We start from the raw sequence: 27,870 nt of genomic DNA, 5'->3' as shown, positions 1-27,870 counted from the left end.
AAGGAATTTCACTTATTGTACCAGAAAAGTTTTTAGATAATATCCACAATTTATCTCATAAGTGGAAATGCATTAGGCAAAACATTACTTTGTAGCATAAATATCACAAAAGGAAAGCGGTCCTCTTTGTCTTCAACCTGAACTGTGTGATACTGCAGAAAAGTGAATTCTTAGCAGTACACACAGCTATTCCTGGGTATTAAAAAGGAAACAAGACCAGAAGTGTATAACTGCTATGGCTTTCTCATTAAGCATTTTTTAATCTGCCTATGTGCATGTTCTCCCTATTGCTTATGTTTAAAGACTATTAATTTCCATTTCTTCATCTTAAAACAACAGGTATTACATATCTAATTGCCCATGGCCCTATTTGGGGTTGGCAGCACATGTAATTTTTGGCAGCAATTTTTCAGTCACAGGTAGATGACTACTAAAAGATATAACATCAAATTCTAGATACTGGTTTATCAGCATTTAATTATTTACTAGCATTCACCAGAGCATGTGAAGGAGGCAGAATTGTAACTCTTGCAACAACTTAATTTTCTAGAACTTCTCTGTACTGATCAATTACAGTATTTTCCAGGTACACACCCCTGCTAAGGGAAATTGTCCAACTACAGCCCTTGGCAGAGGAGTTAGCCCAGGGCATCCATGCTCTGTGCTATGTGAATCCCACACTTTGGCAATAGCTGCCTGGTCAAGAGTAGCCAAGCTGGCCAGGCACAGTGGCTCACACCTGTAATCTCAGCACTTTGGGAGGCCAAGGAGGTGGATTGCTTGAGGCCAGGAGTTCGAGACCAGGCTGGCCAACATGGCAAAACCCCAACTATACAAAAATTAGCTGGGTGTGATGATGCCAGTTCTCGGGAGGCTGAGACACGAGAATCACTTGAATCCAGCAGGTGGAGGTTGCAGTGAGCCAAGATAGCGCCACTGCATTCCAGCATGGGTGAGAGTGAGACTCCATTTCAAAAAAAAAAAAAAGCCAGAACCAGCCAATGGGCCTAGCATAAAAGCTTCTCAAACTAGGCCAATCAAATAATCTTTTGGGAGTTAACTGAGAACCAGTGAGGTTCAATTACTTCGTAACTTGAAGAGAGGCTAAAAAGAATCACAGAACCAGGCCACAAGGCACTGGGGATCATAAGTAAGTAGTTATGAGAAAATAAAAGGTATGATGAAAAATTATTTAACCAGGGGTAAAGAGGGTAATTAGTAATGAAAGGAAGAAAAGAGACAAAAGCCAAAAGGAAGTGAGAAACTTCACACAAATAACTGGGTATCAAAGTAAAGCCTTATAAAGTGTTACTAATGGGGGATAAAAAGAAAACCTGTTCCATCCCTAAAGCTGTATCATATTCTAATTAGCCACACATTTCCAGTCTCCCTAATGCCAAACTGTGCTAGAGATCCTGCTCTTCCTGTATAATTCCTTTCTCTTATGGCTCCATATGGCTTTATATTGCACCTAATACATCTCCATTACTTGAAGGAACTTGAGTATACCTGTGTTTCTTGTGACAGAAAGAGCTTAACACAATAAGAACCTGGAAAGTAGTTTGGTATAAGCAGAATGATAAAACTAATGATAAAAATAAAATGAATTTTACAGAGAGTAAAAAATAAGCATGTCATAAAACAATGATAAAAACAATGATAAAAATAAAATGAATTCTACAGAGATTAAAAAATAAGCCTGTCATAAAACAATCAAATATTGGCATGATCAAATATTTCATATCTCTTTTGAATCTCTTTAATCTCTTTTTAATCTCTTTTTTAATATATCTTTATCTCCTTTTTAAAAAATCACAAAATGACACAAGGAATAGAAAATCTAACAATCCTATATTTATTACATTTGTAAAAGCCCTTCCACAAGAAAAACTTTAAATGCAGAGAACATCCCTACTGAATTCTTGCAAACATTTAAGAAAGAAATAGCACCAATATTACAAAAATTCTTCCAGAGAACAAAACAAGAATTTTTCCCAAATAATTTCAGATTTGGATATCTTATCAAACCTGATAAGAACATTACAAGAAAAATTACAGACCAATTTCACCCATAAATATACATGCAAAACTTCTTAATAAACTATTAATAAGTCAATCCAAGGTTATATAAACCATCTAGAGCTTTTGAGGAATACAAAGTTGGTTTAATAATCAAAGGCCAATCAATATAATTCACCACATTAACAGAATAAAGAAACCATACAATTATCTCCAATAACACAGAGAAAGTATTTGATAAAATTCAACATTCACTTGTGGAAAAAAATGGGCAGGAGAGGGAAGTAAAAATAAAAGGTATAAGGGCTAGAAAGTAAACAATAAAACTCATTATTCCTATATGTCATGATTGTGCTCCCAGAAAATCCAAGGAAATCTATAAAAATTGAATTTTGGATACAAGTTCAGTATTCAAAAATCAACTTTTTCCCTATATTTTAGCAACAAATACAGGTTGAGTATCACTTATCCAAAACGCTTGGGGTCAGAAGTGTTTCCAATTTCAATTTTTTTTGATCTTGAAATATTTGCATTACAAATAAAATCTAAAAATGCTCTGAAATCCAAAGCTTTTTGAGCAACAATATGATGCTCAAAAGAAATGCTCATTGGAGCATTTCAGATTTTAGATTTTCAGATTAGGAATGCCCAACCTGTAATTCAAAATAAAACATTTTTAATGATACAATTTACCATAGTATCAAAAGAAATCAAATATCTAGGAATAAATCTAACAAAATGAGCAAGTCTCTACACAGAAAACTACACAACATTATTGAAAGAAATTAAAGAAGACCTAATTAAATGAAGGAATATACCATGTTCATGAACTGGATGACTCAATATTATAATGCTACAGTAATTACAGTAGTGTGATTTGGCACAATGAAATACATATCTAACCAGTGGAACGGAAAGCACAGAAATAGATTGACATGTATACAGTTCCTTGATTTATGACAAAGGTGACATTGCAGCACAGTAGACAAAGGACAGTCTTTTCAACACAGTATGCTGGCAAGATATGGAGAGCAATATGGAAATGCCTAGCAAAGTTAAAGATTGTGTATATTGAGGCCGGGCATGGTGGCTCATGCCTGTAATCCCAGCACTTTGGGAGGCCAAGGCGGGCAGATCACGAGGTCAGGGGTTCGAGACCAGCCTGGCCAACATGGTGAAACCCCTAAAAATACAAAAATTAGCCAGGCATGGTGGCACATGCCTGTAATCCCAGCTACTAGGGAGGATGAGGCAGAAGAATTGCTTGAACCCGGGAGGCAGAGGTTGCACTGAGCTGAGATCGCACCACTGCACTCCAGCCTGGGCAACAGAGCGAGACTCTGTCTCAAAAAAAAAAAAAAAAAAAAAAACAAAAAAAAAAAACGTGTATATTGGTCTAGATGACCCAGCAATTCCTCTTTTAAGCATCTACCCAAGAAACATACAAGTGCTCAAAAAGGCATGTATAAAACTGTTCACTGTAATATTGTTTGTATGTATTCATAACTGACAAAAATAGAGATAATCTGATTGTCTATTGTTAGGAAAATAAATAGATCTACTTGTACAATTGTTAAAACAATTATTTACAATGCAGAATACTACGATAAGCTCAGTGAGACATTAATGTACCTTTTTTAAAATACACAAAACATGATTATATGCTGCTAGTTTATATATATATATGTATGTCAAACAAAAGAATAAAAACCATGCATAAGGATAATAAATAACATCAGGATAACAGTTACCATCTAGGTTAAGAGGTGAAGATGGAGAAAAAGGAATAGCAGTTAATTATGTATGACCTTAGCTGTATCTGTAATTTTTTATTTACTTAAAAAAACTCCTAAATATTACAAAACGTCAATCTCTATGACATTTGTGTGATGGGTAAATAGGTGTCTGTTATACTGTTTTCTCTACTTTTTCATTGGCTGAAATCATAAAAAATCAAATAAATTTTCTTAGTTATTTCATGGATCACCATCACAATTCAATAACTCCTTACAAACACATTTATGTAATTTAGGAATAATTCACATAACTTCCAAATGACATTTTGTTATTTGGACTTCAGAACATTACATACAAATAAAGCAACAGAGAAAAGTACAAAATGGAAAGTGAAAGAATGTAATGCCAGAGAGAATGTAATGTAAGAACGTAATGCCAGAGAGAATACCGCACAGAAGGGTTACGTGTGTCATGCCAAGGCTCCCTGAACTGTGACAGCATTGTTAAAGGAGATGTCTCAAATGGGATTACCAAATTCAACAAGCACATGAGAGTGACCAATGGAAATGCAGAAACAGAAATGTTTTTAAATTGGTAGTTTAGAAAAGATATGAGAAAAAAGGAAAAAACATACACTTTTTATTTTGTAAAAACCTTATGCTTTCCAATACCTTGAAAGATAAGAGTATTTATACTTATTGTTCAATTTGGCTTTTTCACGTATTGAGAATCAATAATTTGACAGTGTATTCTTTAAAAGTATTAACTTGGTAAACTAAAATAATTTAATAAGATTTGTAGTGGTAAAGCATATTATAATACCATTTAGAGTTAGAAGACTGAAGTTCCGTTTCTGGCTTAGCCATTGGCTAGATACATTTCATTTTCTCATCTGTAAGATTTAATAATAACAGAAATCCTAGCCTTACGTGCATTTTGTAAAGTTTAAAACAATTAAGAAAATATATATGAAATTCCTTTGAAACTACAAATGCTATAATTTTTATAAATCATAAATTTTTAAAAATAAAAGATGCCCAAAGCAGCCACATGAAGTCCCAATGCCCTATAAACTAATTAACTGAAACAGAAGAAATGAACTAAAACAAATGAAAATACATTTAGCTTAGGCCTAATGTAAAAGTCAGATGTGAAACTTATTTGAAGGCCTTGATGAGTACAATGTGTATGGCATTTACATGAATAGGAATATTACTCTCTTCTGAATTTAAATTGTATATATATATAGGTGAAAAAGATGTATTACCCAAAGTGAATAAGTCTGACACTTTCCAATATTTTCAAAAGGAATAACATTTTTTATATTGAACTACACAGGAACTGCTGGCTTTTAAAACTATACAATCATGTATATGTTCTTGGAGCATTCCATTTCTCCTGAATTTAATAGAGAATGATGAAGGTTTTAGTTTATTTGAACTTCAGGATTTCAGAGGCAATTGATATACAAAAATCAATTCTTTGTATATATAGAAAAAATATCATATAAAAATTTAGACTTCACAGCTCTAATATTTAAACCATGTTTATTTAGCTAGGAAACAGGTTTCTTCCCGACACCATCCACCACTAAGTGGTGAGTGAGTGAGAGAACAAAATGACCCTTAGACAACTTCTTCAACCAGGTCAAGGCTAGCTACCAAAAACCCGCAGCAAACACAGGCTTAATGGTGAAATGGTAGAAGCCTTTCCTTAGGTCAATTAAGACACGATATCCACATTTTCCTGGAGGTCCCAGATAGAAAAACATGACAATAAAAAGGCATTAGGATGAGAAAGGACAAAACAAAACTGTCATTGGCAGATCACATAGCTGTCCACAAGGAAAACCAAAAGGAATCTCTATACAAAATGTTATAATTAATGAGAGGATCTCTAGCAAAATGGCTAGATTTAGGATCAAGATGCAAACTCAGTTGCATTTTTCTGTAAGAGCAACAAATAATTAGAAGACTATCGTAAAAAAGATATGACCTATATACTAACAAAAAGTACTTAGTAATTAATCTAATAAAAGATGTAAAAATCCTTTATAGAGAACACATTAAAACTTTATTGAAAGGACTTAAAACCAAAATAAAAATACAGCAGGTCCTCAAATAATGTCATTTCATTACAAAATTGATAAGGGAAAAAAAATTCCCAGCCTGGCCACTGTGTTTGCACATTCTCCCTATGCCTGTGTGGATTTTCTCTGGGTATTCCAGTTTCCTCCCACATGCTAAAGATGTACAAGTTAGGTTCATTGGTGTAATGGCCCCAGTCTGAGGTGAGTGTCTGTTAGTGTGTCCTGTGACGGGATGGCATCCTGTCCAGGGCTGGTTCCTGCCTGGTGCCCTGCACTGCCAGGATAGGCTCTGGCTACCCATGACTCTGAAATGGAATAAGTGGGTTGGAAAATGAATGAATACAAATGATTGTCAAGTAAAAATTCATAAGGCAGGTGATAATCATACAAATGCCTGACAATGAACTAGTGTTAACACGAAAGTGATAAGCAAGTCTGCCATGTGTATTACTTGTTTTTGAGCTGCATGGTAGTAGGAAGTGCTTCTCACAGTTTTCACTATGGAAACATTCATTCCTTGATTTAACCCACCATCACTATGACCTCTGTCACTCCCTGATTTACCAAAAATTGTGTATCCAATAATCTTATTTGTTTTTATTAATCTTTCTTAAACATATAGTTCATACTTTTTTCAATGTTTATTATTAGAAGTGTGTTGGGTCTTTATTTAGAAGTTTGATGATGTTTTCTGTGGCCAGAAATATGACACAGGAATTTAACTTTGTTTATATCCATTAGCCTATGGTAAAATTGGTTTCATTATATGTCATTTCACTTAAAGTTACAGTTATTTCCCTTTTCTTTTTTTTTTTTTTTTTTTTGAGACAGGGTATTGCTCTGTCACCTGGGCTAGAGTGCAGTGGTGCAAACATGACTCAATGTGCCTCAACCTTCTGGGCTAAAGAGATCTTCCTGCCACAGCCTCCAGAGTAGTTGGGACCACAGGTAGGTGCCATCACATCCAGGTGATTTTTTTGTAGAGATGAGGTCTCCCCATCCCAGGCTGGTCTTGAACTCCTGGGCTCAAGTGACCCTCTCACTTCAGCCTCCCAATGTCCTGGGATTACAGAGGTAAGCCTTCATACCCAGCCAGCAGTTTCCAAGAACCTATTGATAATGTCAAGTGAGGACTGACTGTATCTATTGTTTTCATGGAGGGACATATTCATATGTTCACATATGTATCATAAAGATGTCAACTCCTCCCCAAATTGATCTATAGGGTCAATGCAATTCCAACAAAAATCTCAATATTTTTCCCCCAACTAACTGAATAAGTTGACTCTAAAATAAAGAGAGGAGCAAAAGCTAAATAGAAATCAGGAATTCTATTAGGAAAATAGGTGGGGAGAACTTTCCCTACAGATGTAAAAAGTTATTATGATGCTATAGCAAATAAGCTTGTGTGATTCTGGCTTGCAGACAAACACTGACCAGTGAAAAATAAGAGTTCAAAACAGCCCCATAAAAATGTGGAAACTTAATATATGATAAATAATTCCATAAACTGATGCGAAAAGGATGATTTGAAAACTGGTACAAAACAATTGATTATCCACATAGAAAGATATGAAATTAGATTCCTAACTCATATCATGTATAAAAATAAATTCTGGGCCAGGCACAGTGGCTCACGCCTGTAATCCCAGCACTTTGGGAGGCCGAGGCAGGCAGATCATCTGAGGTCAGGAGTTCGAGAGTAGCCTATCAACATGGAGAAACTCCATCTCTACCAAAAATACAAAATTAGCCAGGTGTGGTGGCACATGCCAGTAATCCCAGCTACTCGGGAGGCTGAGGCAGGAGAATCACTTGAACCTGGGAGGCGGAGGTTGCGGTGAGATGAGATCACGCCATTGCACTCCAGCCTGGGTAACAAGAGTGAAACTCTGTCTCAAAAGATAAATAAATAAATAAATTCTGAGTAGATTGATTAATGACTTAAATTTGAAAATTAAACTTTAAAATGTTTATTAAAAATTATAGGAGAATATGTTTAAGACCTCAGGGATTGAAATAATTTCCTATTTAAGGCACAAAAGCATTCACCCATAAAAGGAAGGACTGATACATTCAACTTCATTAAAGTTAAGGCTTTTTTTGTCATCAAAAGGCATCATATTGGGGCTGGGTGCGGTGTCCCACGCCTGTAATCCCAGCAGTTTGAGAGGCCAAGGTGGGCAGATCACTTGAGGTCAGGAGTTTGAGACCAGCCAGGCCAACATGGTGAAACCCCATCTCTATTAAAAATACAATTAGCTCGTGGTGGTGCACGCCTGTAGTTCCAGCTACTCAGGAGGCTGAGGCAGGAGAATTGCCTGAACCCTGGAGGCGGAGGTTGCATTGAGACACTGCACTCCAGCCTGGGCAATAGAGTAAGACTCCATCTCAAAAAAAAAGGTGGGCGGGGGTCATCATATTGAAAGTGAAGACAAAAAATTACTCTAAGTAATCTCCTTTAACTATAAAACATACATTCCTTATCATTTAGAAGTTCTATGATACAAGTTCAATGTATTTAGAGTATTATAAATTTTCTAATAAATAAATTCTAATGTATATTTCAGTATTTAATTGTGTGCATTAGGGGAAATTTAGGTGCTTGAAAAGTAAAAAATAATATTAAGAAGACTTAAGTGTATGGAGAAGTTTTTTCCACCACCCCTTCTAAAATGGCTTGCCTGATCACAATGTTTGTTTCCCAACCCACATACCGGTTTTAACGCTCTTGGCTGTTTTGGTCTGAGGTTAGGTAGCAAGGCTACAACCTTGAGAGCCAGACACTGCTGAAGCAGGCAACAGAAATACCAACACACTCAGTGCTTTGCTTTGGCATCTACTGAAACATGAAATGTGATGAAAGTTGTTAGACTAGAACAAACTTCAAATAAAAACTTCACTTTCTGGAGATAACGGGTGGATTCCTGTGGGTCTTTTGGCCCAATGTATCAGAAAACAAACATTACAAGGCAAGTCATTCTGTCTTCACTCCTGTGACAGTGACCAAAAAGATCCCTATTGTTGAAGGCTAACAAAGAACAAAGCTGCCTAATCATATACATATCTTTAAGGTCAAATTAATTACTTCCCTCCCAGGGTTTCATTCACTATTGCCAGGCATGGTGGTATAAACAATGATAGCCCTTCAGGCTGGATTTGCCACCTGCTGACTGTAAACCCTAGGACCTTGAGTGAACATAGATGGTAGTCAGACAGTGGTCACCACGGGCCTTGGTTAAGACCCAGTGTTCTGCTGGCTTCAGGTCAGACTCAGTGCAGTCCCAGTGGTGGTGGTCACAGAGGTGCTTGCGTCACGCCTCCCTCAGCTCTAGGTGGCTCAGCAGAGACAGGCTCCGTTTGTTTGGGGGAAAGTAAAGGAAGAGAACAGGAGTCTCTGCCTAGAAATCCAGGGAATTCTCCAGAATATTATGCAAGACCACCAAGGTGGTAACTCTAAGAGTCTACAAGAGCTACAGTATTACTGGGCTTGGGGTGCCCCCTAATGCAGACACAGCTGCAGTGACCACAGATTTAGATCAGAACACTCAAGTCCCTTTGAATACTTGGAAAGCCTTCCCAAGGACAAGTACAAACAAGCTAGACTGTGAAGGCTACAATAAATACCTAATTCTTCAATGCTCACTGGGTCAGACCTGAAGCCATCGCAACACTGGGTCTCACCCAAGGCCCATGGTGACCACTGTCTGACTACCACCTATGTTCATTCAAGGTCCCCAGGGCTCTACATAAACTAATGCAAAAAAATTGAAGAGGACACACAAAAAGGGAAAGATATTCCACATGCATGGACTGGAAGAATAAATATTGTTTAAGTATCCATACTAACTAAAGCAATCTATAGATTCAATGCAATGCCTATTAAAAGACCCATGACATTCTTCAGAGAAATAGAAAAAATAACCCTAAAATTTATATGGAAACACAAAAGGATCTGAATAGCCAAAGCCATCATAAGCAAAAAGAACAAAACTGGTGGAATCACATTATCTGACTTCAAGTTATACTACAGAGCTATAGTAACCAAAACAGCATGGTACTGGCATAAAAACAGACACAAGAGACCAATGGAACAGAATAGAGAACCCAGAAACAAATTCACACACCTACAGTGCACTCATTTTTGACAAAGGTGCCAAGAACATATGCTGGGGAAAAGACAGTCTCTTCAATACCCCCATATGCAGAAGAATGAAACTGGACTCCTACCTCTCACCATGTAAAAAAATCAAATCAAAATGGATTAGAGACTTAAATCTAAAACCTCAAACTATGAAACTACTACAAGAAAACATTGGGGAAAATCTCCAGAACACTGGTCTGGGCAATAACTTCTTGAGAAATACCCCACAAACACAGGCAACCAAAGCAAAAATGGACAAATGGGATCACATCAAGTTATTAAATAAAAATCTGCACAGCAAAAGAAACAATCAACAAAGTGAAGAGACAACCCACAGAATGGGAGAAAATATTTGCAAACCATCCATCTGATAAAGGAACACTAACCAGACTATATAAGGAGCTCAAAGAACTCAACAGGAAAAAAAACTAAAAAAAAATTTAAAAATGGGCAAAAGATCTTAATAGACATTTCTCAAATGAAGACATACAAACAACAAACAGGCATATGAACAGGTGCAACATGATTGATCACCAGAGAAATGCAAATCGAAACTACAATGAGATATCATCTCACCCCAGTTAAAATGACATATTCAAAAGACATGCAATAACAAATGCTGGGAGGATGTGGAGAAAAGGTAACTCTTGTACACTATTGGTAGGAACATAAGTTAGTACAACCGTTATGGATAAGAGTTAAAGGTCCTCAGAAAACTAAAAATAGAACTACCATATGATATAGCAATCCCACTGCTAGGTATATATATATACCCAAAAGAAAGGAAATCAGTATATTGAAGAGATAGCTACTCTGCCAAGTTTATTGCAGCACTATTCACAATAGCCAAGATTTGGAAGCAAACTAAGTGTCCATCAACAGATGAATGGATAAAGAAAATGTGGTACATATACACAATGGAGTACTATTCAGCCATAAAAAAGAATAAGAACCTGTCATTTGCAACAACATGGATGGAACTGGAGGATATTATGTTAAGTGAAATAAGCCAGCCACAAAGTGATAAACTTTGCATGTTCTCACTTCTTTGTGGGAACTAAAAATTAAAACAATTGAACTCATGGAGATAAAGAGCAGAAGGATGGTTACCAGAGGCTGGGAAGGGTAGTAGGGGTGAAGAAGGTGAATGGTCCTTGGGTACAAACATATAGTTACGTACAATGAATAAGATCTAGTATTTGATAGGACAACATGGTCACTAGAGTCAACAAAATTTATTGTACACTTAAAAATAACTAAAAGAGTATAATTGGATTGTTTGTAACATAAAGAAAGGATAAATGCCTGAGGTGATGGATGATAATGATACCCTCACATGAGGGTAACATTATTACACATTCGGTGTCTGTATCAAAATATCTCATGTAATCCATAAATACATACATCTACTATGTGCCCCCAATTTTTTTTTTTTAAAGAATCAATTCTGTGAGGTACCGTGGCAGGATTATTCATGACAGCAAAGAGTAGATACAACAGAGAAAATTTTAAGGCAGTTATGGTATATCCATATTGTTGAAAACCATGAAGCCATTAAAAATTATCTTAAGACTTTTTAAGAATATAGGAAAATATTCATGTTATAATATTAACTAAAAAAGCAGGATATAAAAATTTTTATATAACAAAAGGCTATTTCTTAAAAAAATTACAAAGAAAGACAAAGGAAACATTCCAAAATGTTAACAGTGGCAGTCTTTGGAATTAAGGAGCAATTTCCTCCCTTTCTTTATATTTCATATCTTAATCTAACACTTATTTGTAAATGGATTCTATAGCAATGAGAGTACTAACAACCATTTGTTCATTGAATGTATACTATGTCAAGTATTATACAAAAATTTTCACTGTGGCGTCAATTTCTATGAGAGCCTTGATAAGCAAGAAAATGACAGAGTGTGAAAATAAAAGTATAAATATGAATAAAGAATTGGCCCACAAAAGAAAGGTGGTTTCTAGTGCGGGAGTTTGGACAAGCCAATACACCTCTCTAGGCTTCAGTTTCCTCCCCTCTAAAATCAGGGAGTTGAATTAAATAAGATCTCTCACCCTAAATTCAGGTACATTGTTTGAATATGTGGCCCTGGGTGGAATGAAAGAGCAGGAATTAAATTGGCACCAGAGCTCTGTGCCAGATTTGTTTGGAAGATGAGAAGTTGTGGAATTCGTTTGCATGAAGTACCTGGGAAAAGTGGTACATGGTGAACCTGGTCAGACTTGGGGATACTGTTGTAGAGACAGATTTTTTCCAGCCCCCACCACCCCTGCCCCAGGATTTGAGGATGTCAAAGAAGAACTAACTTCAAGGCTTTAGAAGCTAAATGTGTTCAACCCACTAAACTCAAATATTTGTAGGTGACAACATGGTGGCTTTCTTAGTAAGCCCTAAGAGACTGCCAGTGGGAGATAAGTTGTACACCAGGCACTCTAGTAAACACCAGCGGGAAAAAAGACACAAGACTGAAGAATCAGGAGGTCCTCTAGGTACATAAAACCTCCTGTCTCCATGCCCAGTGCCACTGCCCAGGCAGGTGACTGCAGTGGCTCCTGCTGGGTCTTCCTGCTTCTCCTCTGCCCACAATCCACTCTCCATAGCGCAGCCAGAGTGACTGTCATAAAAAGTAAAACAGAACTTGTTTTTTGCTAAAAGCCCTCATCCAGATCCTCAGAGCACTTCTAAGTGTCTAAAGGTCACAGTCTAAAGGCCATGTCTGTCTCGGATCCATTCTTCTACCACCCTCCACCATGTTCACTTGGTGCTAGCCAGACTTGATTTCTGCTCTCCTTCCACCTGCCAGAAAACAACATGCTCATTCCTGCCTTAAGGCCTTTCTACAGGTCTACACTCAAACATCAACTCCTAGGACACACCTTCCTTGACCACCCAATCTACAGAAGTCCCTCTGCTCTGTCATTCTCTATCACATCAGCCCATTTTATTTTGTTTTCAACCTTCTCTGAAATTACCTGAATTTTCTTGCTTGTTTATTACCAATCTCACTTCTAGAAAGTAAGTTCTCATGAGAGCAGGAATTGTGTCTTCTAGTTCATCCCCGTTGCCTAGAACAAGGCTTGGCACAAAGAAGGCACCCAATAAATAGATCAAAGAGATGAATGTAATATACGAAAGGCATTACAGCGGAGATTTCTACCATGTTTACATTTCAAAAACAATCATTTGCTTTCTCTATAAAAATCTGTCAGGAATATATGACCCTCTTGTTTCCATGGTTCCCAAGATGACACAATAAGTAAGGAAATGGTCAAGAAATTTCACTCATCTAATATGCTAATCTCTTTTAGAAAGATCGTGCGTATTTGAGGCAGCACACATCAAGGGTTCCCAGATATAAAAGACACATAAAATCTATTGGCAGGACCAGTTAGCATGAGTGAATGTTCTAACCAAATAGCCAGAATCTGAAAGTTGGCAATAATCACCTCTCCACACACTCTGGAGCCTACTGGGAATACCAGACTGGCCTAGACAGTGCCCAAAGCTGGGCTAGCACCAAGCCTAAGGAGGCCACACACAGAGCAAGTTCTCAAGAAACTAAAGGGGGATGAATGAATTAATTAATGACAGCAAACAAAAGCTGGAAGTATTGCGCTGAAGGGACTATGTTGCTGGATAACAACTAGAGAGGACTGCCTTGGCAAACCTATGAAGAGACTAGAAGTACATTCTTTTATGTGTTCCCTTTAGTATTGGCAATATCTGTCTGAATAGCATCAATCAATAACATCTTAGTATTGTTTATCCAGTATCTAAACAGTAAGTCAAAACTTGTGATAACTAAGCAACTTCCACATAGAATGTCAACTTCTGTGGGGGAAGAGAAGATCTAAAAATAAAAGACAAACTTCAAGGTATCTTAAGAAAATCACAGATAACAAGTGCCAGGCACTGTGCTAATTGATTTTATATGTATCACTTCATTTAGTTCTTACAACAGTGTCACAGGGTAATACTAATATTACTGGATTCCCATTATACAAGTGAGGAAACAGAGGCCTGGAGAAGCTAAGTATCTTTCCCAGCAATGTAAAACAACTAAGTCGCAGAACTGGAATGTTAAGTGAAGTTCATCCTCTGACATGTCTCAATGGGGACGCTTGCTCAATGACAGGGAATCATAGTCACTACTAAATAGGAGAAGACATGCTTTCGCTCCATGTGTTCATCACCGAGTACACTAGAATGATGGACAGTCATAATATCCCTGAAGTCAGCAGATGTACAGCAGAAAAAAAAAAATAAAATTGTCACATGTTAATTTCTAAGACCTGAAAAGCGAATTTTCTGTAAAAAAAAAAAAAAAAAAGTGCTATCTCCCTTGACAGGTATAAATATTGACAACTGTCTTTAAAGAAGAATTATGGGAGAACTATTTTTATAACAGCTGCAGACTGCTGAAAAACTTTGGTAGTTTCAAAGTGTTTTATTCCTCGAAAATGTCGATCAACAGCAGGTTATGGTAAGAGACTCTTGAGTCAAAGCCTCCTCCAGACGAGCTCTCAGCCAAATCTTTGCACTTTTAACCCAAGGTGAACCAGAAACAGAAAGAGGGAAAATGAAGCTGGAGAGCAGCACCAGCTGCATGCTGAGATGCCAAAGTCAGGACTTAAATTCCTCCAACACCTGGATCCTGCCCAATTTACATTCCTCTGGATGTGAGGGCTGACTGTGACCCAGCTCAACCAACTCATTTTCCAGATGAGGAAACTAAGGCCCAGCAAGTAATCGTGGTCTATCCAAAATGACGGTGAAGTGACAGCAGAGCAGGATTTTAATTTAAATCTCCTACCATTGTGAGCCGCTTTCCCACTACACCTGCGTAACAAAAGTAGTATGTGAGAACTTCAAAAACAAAGCAAAGAAAGTGCTCAAATAGAAAGGGATTTTTTCTGGCCAGAGGATGGTGAAGGCTCTCAGGAAGAGGCAGTGTTTTGTTGGGTCCTGCAGGAACAGTGTGAGTCCAATTAATGCAGACAGATTAAGAGTTAAGAAGAGAGCGGAGGGCCATTCTGGGCAGAGACAGCACTGCAGGTCAGAACTGCAGGTCAAATGTCCTTCTCTATCCATCGTTTCAGGAGAGAGGAGAACCAGAGGAAAGGACTGACAAGAAAATAATATTCAATTGCCATTAATATTTCCTAGAATTTTAATCCATGGGCCCATGATTCAAAGATCATGCTATGTGAAAAACACCTTTACAGCAGAATCTGTGAGAATATAATTTAGCCATGGAATTAAATTAAGCTTAAAGTTTAGACATATTTTATGGTATGTATTATTACTGTTGCGCTTGGTAATTAGGCACAAATTGTCAACAGCTTATGAATATTACTGTAACTAGTCTTTTAAACTTTTATACAGCCAAAGCAAGTATTTCTGGGCCAGCTAGACATTATTTGTACTGAGATAAGGGAAGGAATTGGGAAATCTGTCCTCATCTTTACCAGCTTCAAGCACTTGTTCATGTAACAAACGTGTGAGCACCCATTCCACACCACATGTGGAGCTAATGACTGAAGCACCCTAGGCCCATCTTGATCTCACAAGAAGGGACTGTGACTAGCATCTCAATGTCTACCCTGCCCCAGCAATAAAACACCTGGGCTGTGAATTCTGCTTGGGCTAGAGAGCTACAGGGTTCGAGCGCTTCCTGGGAATCTTCCTGTTCTGCACGTTTGACTCATTTTCTTCCCACCCAACAAACTGAGAAGCTGTCAATCACTCTTTCCCCTCCCCTCCATTAGTTGAAATTTATATTATCTATACTAAAAACAAAAACCCTACAAATGAACTGAAAACCCTGACTTTAACTGCTGTTGAAAATCCATCCACTAAAAAAAAAGAGTCATTTGGTTTAACAAACAAACAATCCTGGAAGAGTTGAGATTGCAGTGGGTACGCTGGGGTTTCCCTAAGCAGCAATCCTGGGCTGCCTCACAAGGTGACAGGGGTGCCAAGATACTGACCCCTTAACCCACAGGTGGTGGGTGGGGCTGGGGTGGCCACAGTCCCTGGGCCAGCCTCCTTGGCCTCTGAGCAACCTCTTCCTTCTCCTTTTAATCCAGTGTTCCATTAAAATACTATCATTTTCTGTGTGATGCAAAGTGAAAAAGGTTGGAAAGCACTGGCTTGCCTTAAAATATGTTTATGTTTTGGGAAACAGTTCAAGACGACCCAGCCTGAGTAACCTCTGGCAGATCATTTCCCCTTTCTGAACCATAGTTTACTCAGAAGTATGAAGACGTGGTTACACTAAAAGATCCCCAATTTCCCTTTTAGTTTGACAATAAAATTATTCTGTAAATTGGGGAAATCCCCATATAATATCCTGAAAAAAAACATTTTGTGTAGAAAATAAAAGGCAAAAATTTCAAGTGAGACTTAGAGACTGCTGAATGCTTCTAGCTAATCCTTATTGATTTAATAAATCTGATTAGGTGCCAGCTATGTGCCAGAGAACTGTGACTGATCCTGGGATTACACATAGGTGACAGAGGTGTAGTCCCTGTTCTCTTCATGCTTACAGTCCACTGGGAAAGGCAGACAAAAAAAGAATGATTATAATTTGGTGGAATAAGTACTGAGATGTGGAGAAATAGAGTGGTGAGGGTATGTGAGAGGGTTACCCATCCCAGCTGGGCAAAGGAAGGCTGAGTGCAAGAGCTGACATCCAAGGCAAGACTTGAACAAGCCAGAGCTGGGGAGTCGGGTGGGCGGTGGGTGGGTGGATGTTGGAGTGTGTGAGGCGAGAGTGGGTGGGGTGGGGAAAGATGACATTCTAGGCAGTGGGAACGCCATCTGCCAAGTCCCAGAGGCACAGTGACTTGGGAACGGCATGAAGTCCAATCTGGCTGGAGTGTGAAGCATGAATTCAAAAGGGAGAGTGGCATGGCATGTTCCAGAAGCCCTGTGGCTGCAGAGTAGAGAATCCATGGAGGTGGGCAGGGTGGAGGAGGGAGCTCCAGCGGTGACCACATGTATAAATGCTTGGATTATATAGTGAATCAAGGAAGGGGACAAAAAGGAAGAGGGTTTTAAAAAGTATTCTTAAAACTGGGAGAGGAAAAGCGGGCAGAAAGTTGGCTTATTCAGAAGCACTATAATAAGTTCATGTAATACAGAATACAGAAAAGTATACTTATAATTACATGTACAAAGCACCAGTTCTTAAAACCACATGATTATCAAAAACAACAATGTCATTTAACTTTGAAATTATTTTCAGGGTATATTTTATAATTAACATCCATAAAATATTTTAAATTGAATTTTACGTAAGTTCTTTCTCAACACTATCCCTATATATAAATTTTTACCCTGAAAAATAGAATGCACTTCACCATAGCAACAGTTCTATATCAACTCCTACTCAAGTTAGAAAAAGCATATGTAATAGAAACGAATATTCTGGAATATTCTGAGGTGCCTGCTTGAAAAAAAAATTACTCCATTTATTTTGTAAAGATTTAAATGTAAGAGTTCAATGTTTCTTTAAAACATTATTGTAATTAGACAGAAGGCTATTTCAGTTCTTCAAATCTTGCTTTATTAAAGTGTAACATATGTTTTAAAAGAAAAAGAATGAAAAAGGAAAGGAAAAAAGAAATAAAGAAGTCAATCCCAAGGGTAATATTCTTGAGGTCAAGTAGATGGGCATGGAAACCGTAACAGGAAATTATTTTAAGAAACTTATAGTTCTAATATTTAGTTGCTTAGTTTATATTTAACTTATATTACTTTCTCAAGAAAAGCTATATCCTACTGGTATTATGAGAACTGAAAAAAAATTCTTATGTTGACATAGTCTTCTTTTTTTTTTTGAGACAGTCTCGCTCTGTTGCTCAGGCTGGAGTGCAGCAGCCTCCTGGGTTCAAGCAATTCTCCTGCCTCGGCCTCCTGAGTAGCTGGAATCATAGGGAGGCACCACCATGCCCAGCTAATTTTTATGTTTAGTAGAGACAGGGTTTTGCCATGTTGGCCAGGCTGGTCTCGACCTCCTGACTTCAACTAATCCTCCTGCCTCGGCCTCTCACAAGACATAGTCTTCTTTTTAAAGACAATAAAAAGATTGGTACTTATTAACTTGTTTGACTACCACATATAAAAATTTCCTAAAAAGAATGAACAAGTTTATAGACATTGGGTCTTAGGTTGCTATGGTATGAATATCTGTGTCTCTCCCAAATTCATATGTTGAAATCCTAACCCTCAAAGCAATGGTATTAGAAGCTGGGGACTTCAGGAGATGATAAGTTCATGAGGGCCTGAGAGAGACCCCTTACCCCTTCCACCGTGTGAATACATGGGTAAGAGACCCTTTACCCATTCCACCATGTGAGGTGTCATCTAGGAACCAGGAAACAGGCCCTCACCAGAAACTGAATCTGCTGGTACCTTGATCTTGGACTTTCCAGCCTCTAGAACTCTGAGGAATAAATTTCTGTTGTTTATGAGCTACTCCGTCTATGATATCTTGTTACAGCAGCCTGAATAGACTAAGACATGCATTATATACTACCAACAAGTCTTGTTATGATATGAAAATGCATATTATAAATTAAACTAGATGTCATTCAAAGTATTTCCCTTCACATCCCCCTCTCATGGCCAGCCAAATGCACCATGCCACACATCTCTGCCACCTTTGCTCACAGCCCGAGGTAGAATACTCTGTTACAGTCCCAGCTCGCTACTATTCTGAGCTTTCTCTGACCTACATTCCAAATGCTCCCCTACATCTCAATTCTTTCACTGTCCTCAGAAAAGTTCCTTAGTACTTCTGTTTCTAACCACCTTGCTTAACATTTCCTTCATACACTAAAACGAAACCTGGCTGGCTTTTTGTTATTCCCCTGCAGCTCTCTCATTTGGGGGCCGACCTTTTCTGCCACATCCAACCATGGACCATGTACCTCAGGGTTCAGGGTTCAGAAGCTCTTCTTTAGGGCTTTACCACTGTCTGTCCTCAATCTAAGCCATCTATAAACTTCAGGATTTCCAATCGCCATTCCTCGCAATCTCAGACACCTGGATCCCTGTTGTCCTCTATGGCATATCTTGCTGTTATCTTAGATTTCAACATTCACATGAACAACTTTTTCCCAAACTCTGTTTCTTGATCTCTTCATCTCCAAAGACCTTCTCCCTTCTGCTACCCACCTTCCATAGCCATACAAAGGATCTTGCCATCAACCAGAAAAACAACACATTTGATATCTGAAAGTCAGGCATTTTATTCTCTGATACCTTCTCTCTCACATAACTACTCCCTACATATTAATTTTTTGACCCATCACCATACCGTTTTACCCCATGTCCTTGACCAAATTCTCATCAGGTTTCTCTGAGCCCTCTTCTGGACTAGTTCTCAACTTTGACCTATAAAAACCTACAGACTTTGAGTAAAAATGATTTTGTCCACCCTCCCTACTTAGAAGTTAGCCCACTAGCATAGTTTCTAACAGCTCAAGGCTGCATCCTTAGGATGACCCCAGCCCCACTAAAAGTAGGGCAACTAAAAGTTGCCTGAGAAAGCTCAGTGCTGCCAGGATTCACCATTCCAGCCAAAATTTGGTGACAGGCACCCAGATGCTGAAGCCCTTCTTAGAACAGTTACCTTAGAAAGCTTGCAATTATAAAAACTTTTTCTGCCCCTTTGGGATGTAAATCTATCACCCAGAATTGTCTTCTTAAGGACCAGAGAGCTGACTCTTTGAAATGTGGTATAAGCAAACAATTAGTAAACCCAGATGGGTTTCAAATAACCACACCTCACTCGCTCTCCTCCCCCAGCTCATTCCCTTTCCCTGTTCCCTCATACTCCCTTTAAAACACCTAGTCATCTATGCCAAAATGAAGTCAAGTTCAGTTCACATCAGACTCTTCCCTATGCAGGAGTATTACCGAATAAGATCAATCCTTACCACTTCAGTGCCCAGCTCCATTTAGCTTTGACAATGGAACTCAAACACCCTGCCATGACTTCACTATTTTTACCCAGCTTCTATCACTCTCTTGCTAGTATTCTTAATCTTTTAGGGGGAAAAATGCAAATTTCTTGATATGAGTGAACTGGCCTCTTCCTTATCTCTGAACACTTCTTTGTTCACACGCTGCACTCCAACCTTACTTAACATCTTTCAGTTCCTTGAATTCCTCCTGCTATGCTTCACTTCCAATATCTGCCATGCTGGTTCTTCTACCTGGAATACTCCCCTTCAACACGTTGGCTTGCACTGACTCATTCTTCAGTTGGTATCTCCTCCCTGGGGAACATTCCTCAATGCTTCCCTGCCCTTGGGTTAGACCAATCTGTTACCTATCCCCAGGCCATCCTGGTCTCCTCTATCATGCCATGCACTAAGCTGTATTGCACTAGCCTATCTTCTCTGCTATACAACAAGCTCTGTGAGGGCAAGGAAGAGTTCTGTCTTGCTTACTAGTCTCTGTTCCTAATACTTCATTACCTGAGACACAGGCACTCAGTAAGTATGTGTTAAATAAATTAAGTATTCAGGATCATTTGTGTTATGTAAGAGAAATCCAGCCCCTATAATGAAAATTCTCATCACTTGAATCTGCAAAGGCATCTCTGATTCTTTCACAGAACATCTGAAAATAGTCACAGTACAAAGGATGGAACACTACATGCTAATATGAATTTGCAAAACTATGGTATAATTCCAACTCTATTTGCATACTGGGTATTTACAAATGTAAAATATCTTTATTGGGTTACCTAGGATAACTAATTAGAACTAAACTTTTAGTTACTAAACCTATTGATAATCTTGCATTGGAAATAGCACCAATTCCACATTTCGTGGTAAATATAAAACTATGTCCAGGCTTAGCCCATTTAAAGCCAAAGTTGAAATCTGGGTAACTTTTAATTATAAAAATGTTTCTTTGGTATTTAAAAGTTTGGGATGTTATCATCGACTTATTTTTTGGCATAAAGTACTTACCGATAAATCTGTATTATTTGGGACATATTGATCCTGTTCTCCCAGCAACACATCAATCACAGGGTGCCTTCCATTTTTTATTACAATTTTTCTTTCTTCTTGTACAGTTGGTCTGCAAAAAGAAATATGTTTCAATTTACTAGGCATGGAAATAGCCTTAAAAAAAAAACAAAACTCTAAGATAGCATGAAAAATTTCAGTACTCTGTACGACAGAAAACAAAACTTTAAACATAGATTTTAAGAACATATGTCCAGAATAAAACCTTGAGTATAAAAGTTAAATCTGAACTATAAAATCAAAATTGGGAAAACATTTATTATTATAATAGTGCAATGAAGCACATACTTTAGAAGAGTCTTATAAATGGCTTCACCCTTGTAGTTTACCTTTACAAGATCTTTTTTTTTCTTTTTTCTTTTTTTTTTTTTTTTTTTTAAGAGATAGGGTCTCAGTGTGCTGCCCAGGCTGCAGTGCAGTGACTATTCATAGACACAATCATAGCACACTACAGCCTCAAGCTCCTAGGCTCAAGTGGTCCTCTTGCCTCAGCTTCTTGAGGAGGCTGGGACTATAGGTGCATGTCACCATGCTGGGCTTTATTTTTCATTTTTCTATTGTTGTCTGAGATCAAATCAATATTTTCATTAGTAAAGATAACAGTTCAGATTATTGCTACTTATTTTCATTAATGAATATAATAAAGTAAATCACATAAAATTATTTCTAGATGTGATTATTAATATAAACTATGTGTTGGACTTGGAAACGAAATGACCTAAAATTTTCATACGCTGTTCAATTAAAACATCTTTCTATGGTCTTTTGTATCTTTTACTTTGATACAAGAATCATTTTTTGGCCTTGTTGTTCTTTATGTTTTTTAAAGACCTCTATATCTGTTTTATCTACAGCTTTAGCTGTGTATTCAAGAACCTCTGAGCCCTGCCCTACTCTCAGCTCTCCTTCCCAGATGTTACTACTGAGACCAGCTTGGTGTCTACCCTTTCCAACCTTCTTCTGTGCATTTATGTTTATGTATGCATCACACTGGTTGTGATTTCTTTAGAAAAGTCATACTGTAATATATCATTCTGTAACTTAAAAAATTCAATAGTTTATTTTAACTCTCAGTACACACACACAAAATAGATTTCACCATTTACTATCTGGATTTTTTTTTTTATACTGACAGACTTATTTTTATTTATTTATTTTTTTGAGACAGAGTCTCCCTGGATTTAATATATTCCTTTAAAGTCATTTCACAAATAATTTTACAGAAATGAGAATAAGGGGACAGTAAAAAAAATCAACCTCACGACAAATTTTAATAAGAATTTAAACACAGCAAATCTCAAAAGTTTTATTCCATATTCTCCTGATTTTCAAGGCATATATATCTGAAATGGGTAAGACATTCTGAATGTCATTGCTCATCAGCCGTCAAGCATGCATCTGGAACATATTCATTCATAAATACTAAATTCCAAATTTCAATACATTTCTAATAGGTTGTAGAGCTGATTATTTCTGATTCTTTTCACATTTGTATCAACAAAAATGCAAATACTTGAAGAAGTTTTTGAAATCTTTTAAAGCTCATAATTTTCTTAAAGAGATGGTCATCTTTGCTCCATAATTGCAAAAAAATTTTCATTTTTTGACTTATCAACACCAATTAGAATAATCAAATGAGTACCTTTATTTCTACATCATCTATATCCTTTCAATCTCCTATCTGTCTATAAATTGTAACCTATAAATTGTATCAAGTAAATTTTAGTGAATAAATATTATAAAAGATAGAAGAATACTATCACATCTTTCAGCAAAACAGGACAGTCCAGGTTCTTGTCACCAAATATTACATGATGAATGTTTCCTATTGAATGACTAACTGGACGAGAATAACAGAGTTCATTTTGCCCTTACAAATATATTATTCACATACCAATTTTTGAGTTTGAGAAAATTCACCTAGGATATTGTCTGAGCATTCAGAATCTCAGATTTTGCTGATACATGAAATTTCACCATCACCATGAATATCCAGGGCACTGGTTTCTTTCTCTTCACATTCATCATCTGATTAAGCTAATAATTATGAAAGGCCTTCTGTCAATTTTGTTCTCTTTGCCTTTATGGGTGAACAATGAAAAACTCTGAATTTTCAACTGTGTTAAATGAAAATTAGAAGCAGACTCCAACTGTGGCATCTGCACTCTTCTTTTATACCTTCTTGGAAGATGATGTAACACGGGCAATACAATAAGAAAACAGAAGGATGATGTGATAGTGATTTCTCCCCTCAGTTCTGCATCATCATTCTCTCATTTTCTTTTCATTTTAGACTTTTATAGTATAGTTGAAACAAATGATAAACAATGTTAAAACAATTCTCAGGATGATGAAATAACAAAATGTTCCAAGATACAGAAAAAATAAGATCACTAAAGATCCCAAAATGCATCTTACATTTATAAAACAATCCAATAAACCCACATGGTAAGTGTAAGACAAAGTAAGTTTTACTCTCCTTTTTAAAGGAAAAAAAGTAAACTTTGTCTTTGTTCGTTAGATGGCCTTTAAGAAACTGAAATTAGGTTCAACAGGCCCTTATGGTAGAGTATACTGAAGATCACTTCTTGTCAGATTTTCAGCATTCTTTCAAAGCTGCTACACATTTTCCACTGTTAAACATTTAGATTGCATCCAAATTCTTACTTATAAACGATGATGCAATGAACAATCAATCCTACACACATCTCCACGTGTACAAGTCCAAGTGTTTCCCAAAGCTAGAGTAAATTTTTAAAGTGGGATTCCTAAGTCATAGGGTATGCATATTTTTTATTTTAATAGACAAGAGTGGATACACCAATCTACCTTCCTACAAGCAGGATATGAAAGTTAACTTGTTTTCTCATACCCTCACTTAAAGTTGGTATTATTAAACTTTCTAATGTTTGTCAACATAACAGGTAAACAGCGTTACCCCATTGTTTTAATTTGCACTCACTGATTACTAAGATTGAACATCTTTTCATCAGTTTCTTGGTGATTCATTGGTCTTTTTCAAAAGCATAATATGCTACCAACGACCTCCTATAGTTCTTTGACTCAGAACTTTCATGTGTAACCACATTTCTGAACTTACTCATAACACCAATAAATACTGCTTTCCTAAATTATTCTTCTTAAATATATATGGCTAATAAAATCCCAGATGCTCTCACATTTTGCAAAGAAAGTGACTACAGGACAGGCGCTATGGCTCACGTCTATAATCCCAGCACTTTGGGAGGCCAAGGCAGGTGGATTGCTTGAAGCCAGGAGTTCGAGACCAGCCTGGCCAACATGGTAAAACCCCGTCTCCACCAAAAATACGAAAATTAGCCAGGCATGGTGGCACACACCTGTAATCTCAGTTACTCAAGGGGCTGAGGCAGGAGAATCCCTTGAACCTGGGAGGCAGAGGTTGCAGTGAGCCGAGATCGCACCACTGCGCTCCAGCCTGGGTCACAGAGTGAGACTCTGTCACAAGAAAAAAAAGAAAAAACAAAACAAAGAAAGTGACTACAGTGTCTTCTGAGTAAATAATTTGAAATCATCTGTTGGAGAGAGACAAAGTTATGAAAAAAGGATAGTTTTGGGATTTTAGAGTGTAATTCTGAAGACAAGATTTTTTATCTAGGTGGGTTACAAATTCATTGTAAAAGAAAAAGATGAAAGTATTTGTGACATTAATTTTAAAATAAAATCCTAGGTGCTCTGCCAAGTGAAATCATTATATAATATTCATGACACTGATATGATTTACCAGGAAGATTTTCACTTTGGAACAAAATTTTAAGGATTTATTCTGCACTAAAATTTACATCGACTTATTCTGTTGCTATCAAAATTATATAATGACAAAACGCTTCCTGGCAGAATAGGATGCAAAGGATAACTCACAGAGCTGTGAGGCTACACTAGGATAGAACACGCATAGCAAGAAAGCATACTGATGACATCTATGGCAGTGAAGGGAATAATCTAGATGCTTCCTGGAAAGAATAAAACATTTGAACTTGAACACGTTTATTTAATTTTGTATTTTTTAAATTGTATCCCTTTTTTTTTTTTTTTTTTTTTTTTTTTTTTTTTTTGAGACAGGCACTTGCTCTGTCACCCAGGCTGGAGTGCATGGGCACTATCATGGCTCACTGCAGCCTCAAACTTCTGAGCTCCAGCAATCCTCAGCCTCCCAAGCAGCTGGAACTACAGGTGTGCACCACCACGCCCAGCTAATTTTTTAATTTTTGTAGAGATAGGGTCTCCATATGTTGCCCAGGCTAGTCTCAAAATCCTGGTTTCAAGAGATGTTCCTGCCTCAGCCTCCCAAAATGCTGGGATTACAGGCATGAGCCACCAAGCCTAGTCTTATTTTTTCTTAAGTATATATAAAATCAAGCTTTGGAAAACATACAACTTGTATGAAAGTTTTGTCTGAAAAAAAAAATTTTTTTTTTTGAGACAGTCTCACTCTCTTGCCCAGGCTGGAGTGCAGTGGCACGATCTTGGCTCACTGTAACCTCCACCTCCCAGGTTCAAACAATTCTCCTGCCTCAGCTTTCTGAGTAGCTGGGATTACAGGCATGTGATACCACACCCAGCTAATTTTTTTGTATTTTTAGTAGAGATGGGATTTCACTGTGTTAGCCAGGATGGTCTCGATGCCTTAACCTCGTGATCTGCCTGCCTTAGCCTCCCAAAGTGCTGGGATTAGAGGCGTGAGCCAGTGTGCTCAGCCATCTGAATTTTAAAGTTAGATTTGTTTGTGCTAACATCCTTTATGAAAAAGAGAATAAATATTCCATGTTGGGATGTTTAGAGGTCAATAAAGAATAGTGGGATGAATATGGGCTCTTAACAAAAGGAACAGATCACTAAAATGTCCCCAGTCCCTATCTTCTCTGTCTTTTCTTGCCTAATCAAACTTTTATAATTATAAAAGTGTTCAAGTAAAAGCTAACAAATGAAAAGAGTGCTGAAACTTTATAAAAATGTCACCCACATAAACTTTAACATCTGCTTTCATTGTACGCAGTGACAGAGCAAGCAAGAAATGAATTTAATTTTCAAATCAAGCTATATATGTATGACATTCAGCTTTCCCAAGAGTCTAACACATTTGAGTAACTGTAATATTTTATAATAAAGACACTATAATTAATTGAATAATATCATCTTATCTAAAGCACTGATAAAGGGGAAAATGAAAAATATATTACCTGCAGTAATCTCCTTGCTTAGCGACCTTGGCCAGGGAGAAAATGCAGTCAACAGTTGCTAGGTGATGCACTGCTTTACACAAGGAGTGATAATGTTCACTGAATTTCCTACGGAAGCAGCAGCAACAACAAAAAGGTGAGCAAACTGATTTCTTAAACCTATAATAGCTCTACAACAAGCAATCACTTTATCAGCTAGTGTAAGCACACAGATGATTAGCAGGCATTCCTAACAGTTAAGAGAGATGGAGATTACACCAAACAGCTTTACTTTTTAATATAATAACTAAAGTATTGAGGCTTCTTTTTGTTTTGTATATAAATTTAAAACAACTTCTATGTAAAGATATAAACTATTAAGAATATACCACAGATTTCATCTGATCCTGACATTTGAACTTAAAATATAACATAAATATAGCAGTCATTTTCATTTCGCTTCAATAACATCATGAAATATTCATGTGGATCAGCTTCCCTTGTGCTTCTCCTTCATAGCATCCTCCAAACCTGGAACAACAGTTTCAATACCTTTCTCTCACACTAAACTGGAAGCTTCTTGAGAGCAGATTGTCTATCTCATTAACCCCATGGTAGACCTAACATCTAGTTTATAACGTCGGCATAAAATAAACACTGTAATAAATATTTATTGAAGACAAGGGGAAAAGGTACTTTTTTCACTTATCTTATCTTATTAATAATGCATATAAAAACTAAATTTTAGATTTGTGTTTTAAAAGATAATGGTCATTGCCTCAAGTCTCTGGCTACTTAAAACTATAATATTTATTGATCTAAAAGCCTAAATGACTTTTAATGAAAAACTTATTCGGAAAACATACATGAATACTTTTTTCTTTTTTCTTAAATTATCCCATTATCTCATATCATAGTATTTTATGTCAATGTGTGTAGTGTCGTATAAATTGTGGACATCTGTATGTAGTGATCAATTGTGGATGTGTGAAGTGTACATAATTAAACTACAAAAAGGACCCAAAAGTTAATTTTTAAGAATGGCCAAGTATAAAGTATCTTTTTAAGTAACAGGAAATATATAGCTGAGCTTAAATCTTTATAGTAACTACTCTGCCTCCAAGAGAGATTAAGAGGTACAAAAAATGTTTAAGTAGGTGGTGATAAGTCACAAATTCTTCAAAGATTGGAAAATGAGAAAATGTAATAAACTAACTGTAAATAGGTCCAAAAGGAAAACAAACATTTACTAATCAAAGACTATGAAGAAGCCACTGTATATTTTGTCTTTACAACAACCATAAAAGTAGGTCTTCATTACCTAAGTTTTACAAATGAAGTTCAGAGAGAAAAAGCAGTTAGCCTAAAGCAATTGAGCCTAGACTCAAACTGTGCTCTTCCTATCACCCTACCTCACAGTGCAATTTTACAGACTCCTACTAGCATCTTTCCTTATTTTTGTTCATACATAGAAATAAAATAGAAATAATGTGCCTACTTTCTACATTTAAAAAATAGTGTAGCTCAGATATTCTGTACGACCTTTTAAAGATGATCCAAAAACGTGAAAAAGACGACAAACAGAAAATAAATGCCTCTCTTAAAAAACATTTCTC

General features: G+C 37.0%; 1 protein-coding gene across 5 annotated transcripts in view; it reads right to left on the bottom strand.

The window, feature by feature from the left end:
• The window catches only part of MSH3 (mutS homolog 3), a 231,691-nt gene that overhangs the window by 66,474 nt on the left and 137,347 nt on the right, over window positions 1-27,870 (bottom strand). For all 5 annotated transcript variants that reach the window (XM_054489804.2, XM_063665452.1, XM_063665451.1 and 2 more), the window contains exons 18-19: window positions 26,276-26,383; window positions 20,997-21,108 (exon numbers count right to left, since the gene is read on the bottom strand). In XM_054489804.2, coding sequence (XP_054345779.1) covers window positions 20,997-21,108; window positions 26,276-26,383 — 220 coding nt within the window. The remainder of the gene's footprint in view (window positions 1-20,996; window positions 21,109-26,275; window positions 26,384-27,870) is intronic.

This window comes from Pongo pygmaeus, chromosome 4 (assembly GCF_028885625.2).
Source record: "Pongo pygmaeus isolate AG05252 chromosome 4, NHGRI_mPonPyg2-v2.0_pri, whole genome shotgun sequence".
Classification (NCBI taxonomy): Eukaryota; Metazoa; Chordata; class Mammalia; order Primates; family Hominidae; genus Pongo; species Pongo pygmaeus.
Note: the sequence above shows the minus strand (reverse complement) of the source record. Positions and strands in the feature narration are given on the sequence as shown.